Source organism: Panulirus ornatus, chromosome 25, assembly GCF_036320965.1.
Source record: "Panulirus ornatus isolate Po-2019 chromosome 25, ASM3632096v1, whole genome shotgun sequence".
In the NCBI taxonomy this organism is placed as follows: Eukaryota; Metazoa; Arthropoda; class Malacostraca; order Decapoda; family Palinuridae; genus Panulirus; species Panulirus ornatus.
This window is the reverse complement of record NC_092248.1, coordinates 6,978,940-6,995,261: the sequence shown is the minus strand read 5'-3', so window position 1 is coordinate 6,995,261 and position 16,322 is coordinate 6,978,940. Positions and strand designations below refer to the sequence as shown.

The window sequence follows — 16,322 nt, the reverse complement described above, 5'->3', positions numbered from 1 at the left end:
CGGTGACCACGGCACTGTAGCGTTCTTCATCTTCCTATATCTTCTGCCTCTTCGCTGCTTTCGTCTCTACAGCGTCCGGCACTTCGTCTCTGCAAGAGTCCTTTCTCTTTTTGGTGCCTCTGGCTGGCTGGCTGGCTTCGTCTTCCATTATTTTACGCCTCTTCTTTCTCTTCTCTACAGCCTCCTTCATCAAGTCGTCTTCCTTCCCGTCTTTTTCTTCCCGTGCCCTTTGCCTCTTCTTTCTCTTCTAGTCTACAGCATCCGGCATTTTGTGAGGCGACAATTCTTCTTTCTTCTCGGCTGCTTCGGTCTCATCTCCATCTGGCCTCATCCTACGCCTCTTCTTTGCCTCTTTCTCCGTAGCGTCTGGCATTTCGTCTGACTCAGATTTCATCTTTTTAACGGGGACTTCGGATGTCTAGCTGTCGTCATCTTCCCTCATTCTACTCCTCTTCCTTATTTTCTTGGTAGCGTCAGGCACTTTGTCTGACTTCACTTCATCTTTCCCCTCGGCGACTATGGCTCTCTGGCTCACCGTATCTTCCATAATCTCCCGCCTCTCCCCTGGTACTAGCACTCCCTCTGGCGTACGTTTTACCTTTTTAACGGGGGCTGCGGATGGTGAGGTATCTTCAGCTTCCGCCTTTCGTTTCCTCTTCCCTGTTCCTGTAGCTTCTGGCACGAAATCGGGGTCGTCCTGGCACGCGTTTGTTCTCTACTTCTGCCCCGTGATGATCGGCTAAATCTTGAGCATGCGTCCCTCCACCTCGACACAGCCAGCACCAACGGCCCGATTAGCCTCCTCCTCGCTGGCGAAGGTGACGAAGACGTACGCCGCCTGTCGCTTTCCACGTGCCGGTCGCTGGTACCTGAGGACGTGTCCGTACTGACTCAGTGCTTCTCTCACTGCCGTCTCGCTCGTCATGTAACCCAGCCCGGCGACAAATGCCTGGCACTGCTGCCTGACGACGGCCAGCTGCACTGAAATGACACGGCCGTTGATCTTGTGGCACTTGGCTTCCAGCGCGGCGGTCATGCCCTTCATCTTTTCGAACACCACGAAACCCATGTCGCGCCGAGGCTTGATCCAGACCTTGCTTACTCTGCCGAACCTGCCGAAGTGCACGAAAACGTCTCGGTGAGTGCAATATCTCGGCAGGTGTTTCAGGTGTAATTTGTACTTCTCATCGCCCGTATCCCTATCCCTGGAAGGCCTACGAGGATCGCGAGGGGACTCTGCGTGAACCTAAGATTGAACAGTCTTACGTGTACTGCGGTCTCGAGAGTCATCAGTCTTACGTCTACTGCGGTCTCGAGAGTCATCAGTCTTACGTCTACTGCGGTCTCGAGAGTCATCAGTCTTACGTCTACTGCGGTCTCGAGAGTCATCAGTCTTACGTCTACTGCGGTCTCGAGAATCATCAGTCTTACGTCTACTGCGGTCTCGAGAGTCATCAGTCTTACGTCTACTGCGGTCTCGAGAGTCATCATCACTCTTGTTCCACTTGATGGTGACGGTACGCCCGTGCACGGTTACGGTCCCCTTCCGGACGGCACTTTCGGCTGATTCTTGTTTCAAGAAAGTCACGTAACACGACCTCTCCAGTTGACCCTCCTCGTCCACTGGACGATGGAAGCTCACCACGGTACCGTATGAACGAATGGCCTTCAACACATCAATCGCATCACTCTTAGACTCCTAACGAGAGAGACCTGTTAAGATCACCTGACGCAGGCTAGGATGAATTCTTCTGGTGGACACTGACGCTCTCTTCGGTGGAGTCTTTTGGCGGGACATTTTGTTGTTCTGAAAGTTTATCAGGTCTGTGAAAGGGTCTATGACTGCAACAGCCCAGATGATTCGAGTGAAATTTAGTAAACGCAGAGTCCACAGGATGTGTATACTTACTGGGGGAGTTGAGATAAATAGGAAAAGATTTCCGCGCGTGTAATGAACATGACCATCAGGCCTGTGTTGGTGAAGAGAGAATATGAACTCTGTGTCGGGAGAGAACAGAGATCAGTGTCCGTGCTGTGGAGTACGGAAGTGAAGATGAGAGGTTTGATATTTTTTTGTTCGGTGTCGATGTAGTGAAGATAAGGGGAGTAATATTCGTAAACTGAATATTATTCAGTGTTAGAGTTAGCGAGCATAAATGTGATGTCGGGTGTTGCTTCATGTAGAAGCTGTTGATCGAGATAGATAACAATCTGTAGCGAAGATATAACTAAGTATCAATAAATACTAATCATTCGTTATGCTATTAAGTAGTGAAGATGTTCTATTAACCTATCTAATCTATGTGGAAAAACACGTGTCTTTATGTCCCTGTGGGGTGGGTTATATTAAACATAAAAGTGACATTTTGAGACGTGGCTCTGCTTCAGTATACGAGAGCCATCCCATCAAACCCCGAAGTTCAATCATAAGGATATACCCCAAAAGAACTCTCACACTTCAGTCAAAACATCTGCTCATAGAACCATCCTCCCATTCCCACCTTCCACCACCACCACCACCCAAACAAACAGAAAACACAAACGCTAATATGATAGAAAATCCCTAAAACTGCAACATAAACAAGAAGATATCAGCTATGATAGAAAATCACTGCAATATATACAAGAAAATATCAGCTAATATAACAGAAAATCACTGCAATATATATATATGAAAACATCAAATTACGAGAAGCCATTTCATCCACACTTTGGGACTTGTAGGCTGGGACAAGGGTAGAGTTCTCTGATCACCAGTGGGAGGAGAGGATTCACTATTCTTCTGGAAGAGGGACTGGGGTGATGGTTTCGTCAACTGGTCCCTCCTCTGTCACTGCGGCTTGAGGCAATGTATGTGCTGGTTGTGCCTTCGGGCTGCGGGAAACGGCGGATACTCGGGTATCGCCGACATCCGCCACACTTCGGTGTTCGCTGTCTGGTGCTGTATCTGTCATGCTGGGCACTTCGTTCGCTGCCGTCACTCTGCTGTCCACTAACCCTGTCTCTCTGAGCACTTCGTCTGCCGTCACTTTGCTCTCTACTATCCCTGTCTCTCTGAGCATTTCGTCTGCCGTCACTTTGTTGTCTACAACCCCTGTCTCTCTGAGCACTTCGTCTGCCGTCACATTGCTCTCTACTGCCCTTGTTTCTCTGGGCACTTCGTCTGCCGTCACTTTCCTATCTACTGCCCCTGTATCTCTGGGCACTTCGTCTGCTGCCGTCACTTCGTCTATTTTCTCGGTGACCACGGCACTGTAGCGTTCTTCATCTTCCTATATCTTCTGCCTCTTCGCTGCTTTCGTCTCTACAGCGTCCGGCACTTCGTCTCTGCAAGAGTCCTTTCTCTTTTTGGTGCCTCTGGCTGGCTGGCTGGCTTCGTCTTCCATTATTTTACGCCTCTTCTTTCTCTTCTCTACAGCCTCCTTCATCAAGTCGTCTTCCTTCCCGTCTTTTTCTTCCCGTGCCCTTTGCCTCTTCTTTCTCTTCTAGTCTACAGCATCCGGCATTTTGTGAGGCGACAATTCTTCTTTCTTCTCGGCTGCTTCGGTCTCATCTCCATCTGGCCTCATCCTACGCCTCTTCTTTGCCTCTTTCTCCGTAGCGTCTGGCATTTCGTCTGACTCAGATTTCATCTTTTTAACGGGGACTTCGGATGTCTAGCTGTCGTCATCTTCCCTCATTCTACTCCTCTTCCTTATTTTCTTGGTAGCGTCAGGCACTTTGTCTGACTTCACTTCATCTTTCCCCTCGGCGACTATGGCTCTCTGGCTCACCGTATCTTCCATAATCTCCCGCCTCTCCCCTGGTACTAGCACTCCCTCTGGCGTACGTTTTACCTTTTTAACGGGGGCTGCGGATGGTGAGGTATCTTCAGCTTCCGCCTTTCGTTTCCTCTTCCCTGTTCCTGTAGCTTCTGGCACGAAATCGGGGTCGTCCTGGCACGCGTTTGTTCTCTACTTCTGCCCCGTGATGATCGGCTAAATCTTGAGCATGCGTCCCTCCACCTCGACACAGCCAGCACCAACGGCCCGATTAGCCTCCTCCTCGCTGGCGAAGGTGACGAAGACGTACGCCGCCTGTCGCTTTCCACGTGCCGGTCGCTGGTACCTGAGGACGTGTCCGTACTGACTCAGTGCTTCTCTCACTGCCGTCTCGCTCGTCATGTAACCCAGCCCGGCGACAAATGCCTGGCACTGCTGCCTGACGACGGCCAGCTGCACTGAAATGACACGGCCGTTGATCTTGTGGCACTTGGCTTCCAGCGCGGCGGTCATGCCCTTCATCTTTTCGAACACCACGAAACCCATGTCGCGCCGAGGCTTGATCCAGACCTTGCTTACTCTGCCGAACCTGCCGAAGTGCACGAAAACGTCTCGGTGAGTGCAATATCTCGGCAGGTGTTTCAGGTGTAATTTGTACTTCTCATCGCCCGTATCCCTATCCCTGGAAGGCCTACGAGGATCGCGAGGGGACTCTGCGTGAACCTAAGATTGAACAGTCTTACGTCTACTGCGGTCTCGAGAGTCATCAGTCTTACGTCTACTGCGGTCTCGAGAGTCATCAGTCTTACGTCTACTGCGGTCTCGAGAGTCATCAGTCTTACGTCTACTGCGGTCTCGAGAGTCATCAGTCTTACGTCTACTGCGGTCTCGAGAGTCATCAGTCTTACGTCTACTGCGGTCTCGAGAGTCATCATCACTCTTGTTCCACTTGATGGTGACGGTACGCCCGTGCACGGTTACGGTCCCCTTCCGGACGGCACTTTCGGCTGATTCTTGTTTCAAGAAAGTCACGTAACACGACCTCTCCAGTTGACCCTCCTCGTCCACTGGACGATGGAAGCTCACCACGGTACCGTATGAACGAATGGCCTTCAACACATCAATCGCATCACTCTTAGACTCCTAACGAGAGAGACCTGTTAAGATCACCTGACGCAGGCTAGGATGAATTCTTCTGGTGGACACTGACGCTCTCTTCGGTGGAGTCTTTTGGCGGGACATTTTGTTGTTCTGAAAGTTTATCAGGTCTGTGAAAGGGTCTATGACTGCAACAGCCCAGATGATTCGAGTGAAATTTAGTAAACGCAGAGTCCACAGGATGTGTATACTTACTGGGGGAGTTGAGATAAATAGGAAAAGATTTCCGCGCGTGTAATGAACATGACCATCAGGCCTGTGTTGGTGAAGAGAGAATATGAACTCTGTGTCGGGAGAGAACAGAGATCAGTGTCCGTGCTGTGGAGTACGGAAGTGAAGATGAGAGGTTTGATATTTTTTTGTTCGGTGTCGATGTAGTGAAGATAAGGGGAGTAATATTCGTAAACTGAATATTATTCAGTGTTAGAGTTAGCGAGCATAAATGTGATGTCGGGTGTTGCTTCATGTAGAAGCTGTTGATCGAGATAGATAACAATCTGTAGCGAAGATATAACTAAGTATCAATAAATACTAATCATTCGTTATGCTATTAAGTAGTGAAGATGTTCTATTAACCTATCTAATCTATGTGGAAAAACACGTGTCTTTATGTCCCTGTGGGGTGGGTTATATTAAACATAAAAGTGACATTTTGAGACGTGGCTCTGCTTCAGTATACGAGAGCCATCCCATCAAACCCCGAAGTTCAATCATAAGGATATACCCCAAAAGAACTCTCACGCTTCAGTCAAAACATCTGCTCATAGAACCATCCTCCCATTCCCACCTTCCACCACCACCACCACCACCACCCAAACAAACAGAAAACACAAACGCTAATATGATAGAAAATCCCTAAAACTGCAACATAAACAAGAAGATATCAGCTATGATAGAAAATCACTGCAATATATACAAGAAAATATCAGCTAATATAACAGAAAATCACTGCAATATATACATGAAAACATCAAATTACGAGAAGCCATTTCATCCACACTTTGGGACTTGTAGGCTGGGACAAGGGTAGAGTTCTCTGATCACCAGTGGGAGGAGAGGATTCACTATTCTTCTGGAAGAGGGACTGGGGTGATGGTTTCGTCAACTGGTCCCTCCTCTGTCACTGCGGCTTGAGGCAATGTATGTGCTGGTTGTGCCTTCGGGCTGCGGGAAACGGCGGATACTCGGGTATCGCCGACATCCGCCACACTTCGGTGTTCGCTGTCTGGTGCTGTATCTGTCATGCTGGGCACTTCGTTCGCTGCCGTCACTCTGCTGTCCACTAACCCTGTCTCTCTGAGCACTTCGTCTGCCGTCACTTTGCTCTCTACTATCCCTGTCTCTCTGAGCATTTCGTCTGCCGTCACTTTGTTGTCTACAACCCCTGTCTCTCTGAGCACTTCGTCTGCCGTCACATTGCTGTCTACTGCCCTTGTCTCTCTGGGCACTTCGTCTGCCGTCACTTTCCTATCTACTGCCCCTGTATCTCTGGGCACTTCGTCTGCTGCCGTCACTTCGTCTATTTTCTCGGTGACCACGGCACTGTAGCGTTCTTCATCTTCCTATATCTTCTGCCTCTTCGCTGCTTTCGTCTCTACAGCGTCCGGCACTTCGTCTCTGCAAGAGTCCTTTCTCTTTTTGGTGCCTCTGGCTGGCTGGCTGGCTTCGTCTTCCATTATTTTACGCCTCTTCTTTCTCTTCTCTACAGCCTCCTTCATCAAGTCGTCTTCCTTCCCGTCTTTTTCTTCCCGTGCCCTTTGCCTCTTCTTTCTCTTCTAGTCTACAGCATCCGGCATTTTGTGAGGCGACAATTCTTCTTTCTTCTCGGCTGCTTTGGTCTCATCTCCATCTGGCCTCATCCTACGCCTCTTCTTTGCCTCTTTCTCCGTAGCGTCTGGCATTTCGTCTGACCCAGATTTCATCTTTTTAACGGGGACTTCGGATGTCTAGCTGTCGTCATCTTCCCTCATTCTACTCCTCTTCCTTATTTTCTTGGTAGCGTCAGGCACTTTGTCTGACTTCACTTCATCTTTCCCCTCGGCGACTATGGCTCTCTGGCTCACCGTATCTTCCACAATCTCCCGCCTCTCCCCTGGTACTAGCACTCCCTCTGGCGTACGTTTTACCTTTTTAACGGGGGCTGCGGATGGCGAGGTATCTTCAGCTTCCGCCTTTCGTTTCCTCTTCCCTGTTCCTGTAGCTTCTGGCACGAAATCGGGGTCGTCCTGGCACGCGTTTGTTCTCTACTTCTGCCCCGTGATGATCGGCTAAATCTTGAGCATGCGTCCCTCCACCTCGACACAGCCAGCACCAACGGCCCGATTAGCCTCCTCCTCGCTGGCGAAGGTGACGAAGACGTACGCCGCCTGTCGCTTTCCACGTGCCGGTCGCTGGTACCTGAGGACGTGTCCGTACTGACTCAGTGCTTCTCTCACTGCCGTCTCGCTCGTCATGTAACCCAGCCCGGCGACAAATGCCTGGCACTGCTGCCTGACGACGGCCAGCTGCACTGAAATGACACGGCCGTTGATCTTGTGGCACTTGGCTTCCAGCGCGGCGGTCATGCCCTTCATCTTTTCGAACACCACGAAACCCATGTCGCGCCGAGGCTTGATCCAGACCTTGCTTACTCTGCCGAACCTGCCGAAGTGCACGAAAACGTCTCGGTGAGTGCAATATCTCGGCAGGTGTTTCAGGTGTAATTTGTACTTCTCATCGCCCGTATCCCTATCCCTGGAAGGCCTACGAGGATCGCGAGGGGACTCTGCGTGAACCTAAGATTGAACAGTCTTACGTCTACTGCGGTCTCGAGAGTCATCAGTCTTACGTCTACTGCGGTCTCGAGAGTCATCAGTCTTACGTCTACTGCGGTCTCGAGAGTCATCAGTCTTACGTCTACTGCGGTCTCGAGAGTCATCAGTCTTACGTCTACTGCGGTCTCGAGAGTCATCAGTCTTACGTCTACTGCGGTCTCGAGAGTCATCATCACTCTTGTTCCACTTGATGGTGATGGTACGCCCGTGCACGGTTACGGTCCCCTTCCGGACGGCACTTTCGGCTGATTCTTGTTTCAAGAAAGTCACGTAACACGACCTCTCCAGTTGACCCTCCTCGTCCACTGGACGATGGAAGCTCACCACGGTACCGTATGAACGAATGGCCTTCAACACATCAATCGCATCACTCTTAGACTCCTAACGAGAGAGACCTGTTAAGATCACCTGACGCAGGCTAGGATGAGTTCTTCTGGTGGACACTGACGCTCTCTTCGGTGGAGTCTTTTGGCGGGACATTTTGTTGTTCTTAAAGTTTATCAGGTCTGTGAAAGGGTCTATGACTGCAACAGCCCAGATGACTCGAGTGAAATTTAGTAAACGCAGAGTCCACAGGATGTGTATACTTACTGGGGGAGTTGAGATAAATAGGAAAAGATTTCCGCGCGTGTAATGAACATGACCATCAGGCCTGTGTTGGTGAAGAGAGAATATGAACTCTGTGTCGGGAGAGAACAGAGATCAGTGTCCGTGCTGTGGAGTACGGAAGTGAAGATGAGAGGTTTGATATTTTTTTGTTCGGTGTCGATGTAGTGAAGATAAGGGGAGTAATATTCGTAAACTGAATATTAGAGATTCAGTGTTGGAGTTAGGTAGCATATATGTGAGGTCGGGTGTTGCTTCATGTAGAAGCTGTTGATCGAGATAGATAACAATCTGTAGCGAAGATATAACTGTAAGTATCGATAAATACTAATCATTCGTTATGCTATTAAGTAGTGAAGATTCACTCCAATAAATGAAGAAAACGAATCAGTAATAATTCCATTTTGTAGTGAAGATTCCAATAACTGAGGAAAACGAATCAATAATCATTTTGTCGTTAAGATTCCAATAACTGAAGAAAATGAATCAATTATTTTGTAGTGAAGATTCCAATAACAATGAAATGAATCAATAATCATTTTGTAGTGAAGATACCAATAACTGAAGAAAACGAATCAATAATCATTTTGTAGTGAAGATTCCAAAATAACTGAAGAAAACGAATCAATAACTATTTTGTAGTGAAGATTCCAAAATAACTGAAGAAGAATCAATAACTATTTTGTAGTGAAGATTCCAAAATAACTGAAGAAAATGAATCAATAATCATTCTGTAGTGAAGATTCCAATACCTGAAGAAAACGAATCAATAATCAACTTGTAGTGAAGACTCCAATAACTGAGGAAAACGAATCAATAACTATTTTTTAGTGAAGATTCCAGTAACTGAAGAAAACGAATCAATAATCAACTTGTAGTGAAGATTCCAAAATAACAAGAAAATGAATCAATCATTCTGTCATTCTGTAGTGAAGATTCCAAAATAACCGAAGAAAACGAATCAATAATTTTGTAGTGAAGATTCCAATAACTGGAGAAAACGAATCAATAATTTTGTAGCGAAGATTCCAATAACTGAAGAAAATGAATTCACAGAATGACATTTGTTTCGGCAGTGAATATTCCACTATTACGGGGACTGACTTTGGAAACGAACGAATATGGATGGACGCGCGCGCAGCAGCAGCAGCAGCAGCAGTGTTTCCCTTACCCAGGAACGACTCAAAATAGCTTTTGAGAATCTTGGTAATGAATGAGCGACTCGGACGAATCACGAAACACAATACTCCTCTATTAGGGAGACCACAAGGAGGTTAATCAGTATTCCTCGATGAATCATGTTCGAAGACTCCTAGTCTCTTCGAGGCCATCGTTCAATAAGCAGTAATCTTTACCTTCGAAAAATGATAAATTTTCTTTTTTTCTTTTTCTACTTCGTATTAAGGGAAATGTCTTACAAATCCGGCATGTCAGTAAGGCTAGTGGGAGATCAGCAGTGTTCATCGTCGGGTGTGTGTGTGTGTGTGACGTAAGGTGAGGTGCAGCGGAGCACAAGGCGATGATGTACGGCGTCCTGTCACACGCAGCGTGACAAGCGCTGCAGCGGGTGTCACGCGCGGTTGTTCATAGTGGTTCGTTCGTACCAGCGCGACCGCATACATTACGTGCCGGTATGTGTGTAGCGGAGTACCAGAACACCCATAACCTCCCTCTCTCCCTCTCTCTTCTTCCCTTCCCTTAACACCCCCTCCTTACCCTCCACCTCCCTCCCTCTCCAACAATATGCACCTCCGCACAAGCTGCCTCGATACTTGAGTTTACACAGCGCACGATGAATATCATCCTAACCTCTTGTGAATGTAAACTCGGCTGGAGTTTACTGCCCCCCCCCCCCGCAAGAAGTGGCCAGAGAGAGAGAGAGAGAGAGAGAGAGAGAGAGAGAGAGAGAGAGAGAGAGAGAGAGAGATCCCCCCACTACCCCCAACACCACCGCTATGCAAATTATGGTGATGATTATATTACGTCAATGGTCCAGCTCAAGGTAGATGTATGTACCCAAGAATCATGATGTAAGAAGTCTTCAGGGGTGTGCTTGTGGCCGCTCCTTGTGTGTGTGTGTGTGTGTGTGTGTGTGTGTGTGTGTGTGTGTGTGTGTGTGTGTGTGTGTGCCATCTCTCTATCTCTCCTTTCCCGTGAACACTTCTTTTTTATATCTAATCTCCCTCTCTACATAAAACAAGAGGTTTCATTTCCATATTCATACCTTCTTTTTTCTCATCTTTTCTTAAACGTAATCTCATAATCATAATTACATTAAGGGATACGCGACTATGTTTACAAGGGGCGATATGCACGCTTTCCCACCCCTCCCACACCCCAACGAAGCATCGCTTGGGTGCTGTTCTCCTCTCTAATGGTCTCGTGGGTCGAGTCCACACCTCCAAAACCTGTAAGGTCTCGGCGTCCTCGAACACCACGCGTTGTCTTCGCAGGAGGGCGAAGACAGGCCCTACACGCGCGTAGACTGGCTCATTACGACATCGGAAATGGACGCGCAACGCTTTGCGATCGTCTGTTACTTGCTGGTCGTCGCGTCGCTGGGCGGACCTGACCAATCCCAGGGCAGCAACGGGAGTCACAGTGATCATGGCCAAATACACCCCCCTCCTCCCCCTCCTCGTCTTCTACGAGAGCCCGTGGTGATTTTATTCAGTTCTACGTAAGGTGAGTAAAATGTCTTCCCTTGAAACTAGTGCGACTAGTGTGAATTCCGAAGCCAGCACACAGCTGCTCCTATATCTCCAAATGCATTCGGGTCGTTAACGGTCGCGGGGTAACCAGTCTGCCCTGGGGGCGCATCGTTCCCCTGCCCCCTTTACCAGGAGAGCAGGTCTTACCACAGGGTCGTCCCTGCCCTTTTTGCCAGGGGAGCAAGTCTACCCCAGGGGGCTTTCTTGCCCCCCTGCCTGCCAGCCTACGAGTCCAGGCACCACCATCCCCCAGTGCTGCATAATCCATTGCCCAGAATGTTGGGTTGTATGCAAATGATCCCCCGTCTGCAAACATGACGAGAGGTTAAGGCAAACAGGCGAGAGGTTAAGGCAAACAGGCGAGAGGTTAAGGCAAACAGGCGAGAGGTTAAGGCAAACAGAAGAGATGAACCTCGACGCACCTATATTTCCCCATCACCATAATGGACTCTTTAGGGAAGAGGAGATGAGCTAGGATTTTGTATATGAGAAAACAGATGCCATAGCTATTCATTCCCTGATACACAGGTGGAACCAGTGAGCTGACAACGGGTGGAATTAGTTAACAAGTGTTGTAACTGAGAGCTTACGACGGGTGGAATGAGTTGACTGTAAGTGGAACCAGCATCGTGCATCAGGTGGAACTGGTAGACTACAGACGGAGTAAGTGTAAGTGGAACCATTAGGCTACAACAGGTGGAACCAATGGCTTACAACAGGTGGAACCAGTAGGGTACAACAGGTGGAACCAGTGGCTTACAGCAAGTGGAACCAGTAGGCTACAACAGGTGGAACCAGTAGCTTACAGGAGGTGGAACTAGTAACTATAACAACTGGAACTAGTGGCTTACAGCAGGTGGAACCAGTAGGCTACAACAGGTGGAACCAGTGGCTTACAGCAGCTGGAAGCGGTAGGCTACAACAGCTGGAACCAGTAGGGTACAACAGCTAGAACGAGTGGCTTACAGCAGGTGGAACCAGTAGGCTACAACAGGTGGAATCATTAAATTTCCTAATCATCTTTTAACGTAACGTACTCACACAACGAAGCCAAGCGCGACGGAGCAATGCCTTGTCTCTCATCTCCTCCCGACGGATCACAAGGAAATCTAAAACACTCATCAAAAAATAATCCAGCTGAGCTAACTTTAAGAATCATCCACAAAGCAAGTTTATGGATCCTGAAAATTATGGAACAGCTGGTCAAAACAGTCAAGCAATTCTCAAGATTAACCATCAATAACTGCTCTCATAATTTCCGTAGCAAATGGCCATCGCTGATTTTTTTTTTTTTTTTTTTTGAAAGCCTTGTCGCCCATGATTCAATTAACCTTGATTCAAATAAATCCATTATCATTGATCTCAATGGGAACTCTAGTCACAATTTATGAATCAAGCCCGTCTAAACTTCTCCTATTGACGAGTATCACCAAAGATTAAGACTAGTGTAGCAAAATCCTGGTTTCTCTTGATCACACACACACACACACACACAGAGGGCGATGCACACAGGTCTTGTGAAAATACAATAATACCTGAAAGCTGTTTGCAGAGCATTGTTTTAAATATTTCTCTAGACGTCTGAAGAAAAAGCCTCCCTTTCCCCCTCCTCCTCTAGATATTTTCTACTTTGTTACAAAATATCGTAACAAAATAGTCATAAAATACTAGAAGGACCAAGAAACTAATAAATGTAATATTACATACAGATCAGAATTATATTAGCTTCTGTATTTAGTATGAGGTATACACCAAAGATGTGTGTGTGTGTGTGTGTGTGTGTGTAATAAAGTGCCTTCACTCTACAATGACCTAAATCAAATATCTTCATAATTTCTTTAAGCTTAAGGCCAGAGAAATTTAACCTTGAGCCGAATCAGAAACTGGATAGTTCTATTATCTATGTAATACGTTTAAGATTACATATATATATATATATATATATATATATATATATATATATATATATATATATATATATATATATATATATATATCACCAGAGCTTCTTTGCGCATTCGTAAACATATCTCAAGTCCTGAAGGCACGTAGTATATATACGTAAACGCCCCGGATCACGTGGGGGAAAATCCCCCACTGTTAACACAATGGGCGTGCGATCCTTCCCGACACGCACGCACCCAGAGCCTCACGCCATGCACTCGTCAAAGGGCGTCTCCCAGGAGGGCTCGTGGCCCCAAATATGTTGACAATGAGGCGGCGATCCGCGAGAGTCGGGAGGCGGAGAGGGGCGTCATGCGCCGCACAGGTTCGCCTTTTCCCAGGGCATCACCACAGACCACCGGGCGGGTGGAATTCCACATCGCTTGAGCTGAAGTCAAAGCCCTCAGGTGTGTGTGTGTGTGTGTGTGTGTGTGTGTGTGTGTGTGTGTGCGTGCCAACATGTGAGGAAGAACCAACACACCATCTTCGACAACATGCCTCATAACCCCAGATTTCAGACGATGCCACCAAAATACGTGTACCACAACACCTGCCACCCTCTCTACACCTGTCTGGACCACATGTACGTGGAACAACACCTGCCACCTCTCCACACCTGTCTCTACACAAAACAACATATCCGAGCTTGAGAGAAAAAAAAAGTCATATATATATATACTGACCAGAATATCATTTAAGACCAAACCTAAACACACAAATATGAAAGATTAGCGATACGCAAAAAAAAATAATGATACTATCAACATTCATGATATGTCATAAATATATACAGTATCAAACTACAACTGTCTGAAGATATGTGCCACACAATTCAAACATTTTACCACACCTGTATTATCACAAGTATTCTAAAAGCAAATTCCTCGGAATTGAGATGAACTGCTTAACTTCAAGGTTGAATAAATGTATTCGAAAGATCCTTATCGCCCGAAATAAAAAATCATATATATATATATATATATATATATATATATATATATATATATATATATATATATATATATATATATATATATTCTTAATTCCTGACAACATGAGCATCATCTGTTTCTGATTTATATTCCCTGAAACCATGTAAAATGTCTTTATTTTTTCCCCCCCTCACCTTACGAAGCAGGTCCTGGTTAAGAGCGTTCATGAAAAGCAGTTCGTTAAACGAATGAAATTTATGAACCCCCGAATACAACGTCTCGTTACAAATTACGAAGCCTCTCCTTCCCATGTTCGGGGGCTGAGGGGTCGAGATCGCTGTGTTACGAAGGCGTTTTGTGGCACCACCACCACCAAGAAGAAGAAGAAGAAGAAACACACACACACACACACACACACACACACACGGTGTTGGACTTCGTTCTAATTGTGTCGTATATCAAACGCAAGGAACGTTAACGCTGCCCTGGACTGCTGGGGTAAACGATGCGAGTCATCCCTAGGCGAAGTGAAATATGATCTGCACATAAGGGAGGAGGAGGAGAAGAGGTGTAGGAGGCACACGACGTATATTATGTGGGCGAGAGGGGGAGGAAAAAAAAATATAGTTGCTGGTGGGATAATACTGGGCATTACTTAGAGAGAGAGAGAGAGAGAGAGAGAGAGAGAGAGAGAGAGAGAGAGAGAGAGAGAGAGAGAACATGGGTAGATTTTGACAAGTTACTTGAACCTTCAAGTAAAGTTCCACACACACACACACACACACACACACACACACAGTTACCACTTGGCTTACTCCATGCATCCACGAGTCTGTTACGAGGGGCGGGGGGCAATCCCTCCCTCCCTCGCTTCCTCTGCAACGCGTTGCTTCAACTCGCTCCCTCCTTGAAGCCTGTGGTTGTACCATCTTCCCAAAGAAGTGGTCACAGTCGACACCTACAAACAAACTGGCTCAGGGAGCATTGCCCGGTTGAGATCAAGCCTCTCACTACTCTTCTCTCTTACAAGGAAGGCAATGTTATGGCCTGCAACCCCGCATTGTAGCTCAAAACTCTTCCATCTTATGCACCGTCTTTGTCCCCCCCCCCCCTACACCTCCTCTGGACCTTCTCCATCAATTCTTTGCGCTCGTTCTTGTGCGGTGACGTAACGCGAGAAACATTCAAGCTTCAATCATCCAAACATTGTGGATGGCTCGCTGAGCATTTCCCTTACTCGTGTCCTTACTTTATGTAAATTTTCACAACATCTGCCAAGCCGGCATCTTGTCCTGTTTACCATTCTACCGTTGGTGGCGATTTCTGTTGAAAGGCTCGGCACAATACTGACCCCCCATCAAGAGAATGTATCTCTCTCTCTCTCTCTCTCTCTCTCTCTCTCTCTCTCTCTCTCTCTCTCTCTCTCTCTCTCTCTCTCTCTCTCACACACACACACACACACATTCCTGCAGCTCACTTACCGCTGGATGGTATACAGATCGAAGCTTTGCGTTGTCTGTACACTCTACCCCCTTCCCTCATCACTCTATATGAGGTTCACCGAGGCTCGCGCGCTTCCACAACCAAGACCCAAGACGACCCACCACCCCCACCAAAGCCCAGCTTCTGGAGTGTGTCCGGGTCCACTCTTGTACGTCGACGGGACCTTCATCGCGCTACACCATGACCCTCGGCATCATCTGCAGACATCACAAGGCACGAGTTCAGTCCCCTCCGGTAAGTCATTTAACGCCGCTGACGAAGAACAATGGTCCCCCCCCCCCCAATGCCGTTCCCCGTGGCATGCCAGTGGTGACCCCTCTATCCCATTTCCGAGATGGCTTCTCTGACAAGCGCCCTCCGTTCCCGTCCACCGAAGATCATAATCTAACCATCGAAGAGTCAGTCTCTCTCTCTCTCTCTCTCTCTCCCCAACCACCTTTCGCCTGCCCAGAAATCCAGAGTCTTCGCCAACCCTCCTGCGTGTGGGACGGCCTCGAACTCGCTCCTTGACAGCCCTGAGTTACGAAGGCCTAACCCGACCACCCTCACCTCACCTCTTGTTTTAAAACGGAGCTCACTTTCTCAAGCCAAGTCCCGAGAGATATGTTACACACGACGACGACCTCTTCTCTCTCTCTCTCTCTCTCTCTCTCTCTCTCTCTCTCTCTCTCTCTCTCTCTCTCTCCCGAGCCCGTATTCTTTCTCGCTTAGGTAAGTCTCCTCCCCTTCGTGAGGAGGAACCACGCACCTAACCTCCTGATTATCCTTCCCGGCGTCCTTACGTAGGCAGCATACGTCAAGAGAGAGAGAGAGAGACACACGCTGGTCTGGCATTCGCTCGCGACACCCACCACAACAACCACCACCCCGCCTCTGTATCACACGACGGATGGG

At 47.7% G+C, this 16,322-nt stretch overlaps 3 protein-coding genes across 3 annotated transcripts; all 3 read right to left on the bottom strand.

Moving 5' to 3' along the window:
- Positions 1-739: 739 nt before the first annotated feature.
- LOC139757154 (heterogeneous nuclear ribonucleoprotein A/B-like) lies at positions 740-1,069 on the bottom strand. Its single transcript, XM_071677252.1, has one exon. The coding sequence runs from the start codon at positions 1,067-1,069 to the stop codon at positions 740-742; it is 330 nt and encodes a 109-aa protein (XP_071533353.1).
- Positions 1,070-3,977: 2,908 nt separating this feature from the next.
- LOC139757153 (heterogeneous nuclear ribonucleoprotein A/B-like) lies at positions 3,978-4,307 on the bottom strand. Its single transcript, XM_071677251.1, has one exon. The coding sequence runs from the start codon at positions 4,305-4,307 to the stop codon at positions 3,978-3,980; it is 330 nt and encodes a 109-aa protein (XP_071533352.1).
- Positions 4,308-5,848: 1,541 nt separating this feature from the next.
- On the bottom strand, positions 5,849-8,233 carry LOC139757140 (heterogeneous nuclear ribonucleoprotein A/B-like). Its single transcript, XM_071677237.1, has one exon. It carries the CDS (start codon positions 7,514-7,516, stop codon positions 7,187-7,189), a length of 330 nt encoding a protein of 109 aa, XP_071533338.1. The 5' UTR covers positions 7,517-8,233; the 3' UTR covers positions 5,849-7,186.
- Positions 8,234-16,322: the final 8,089 nt, after the last annotated feature.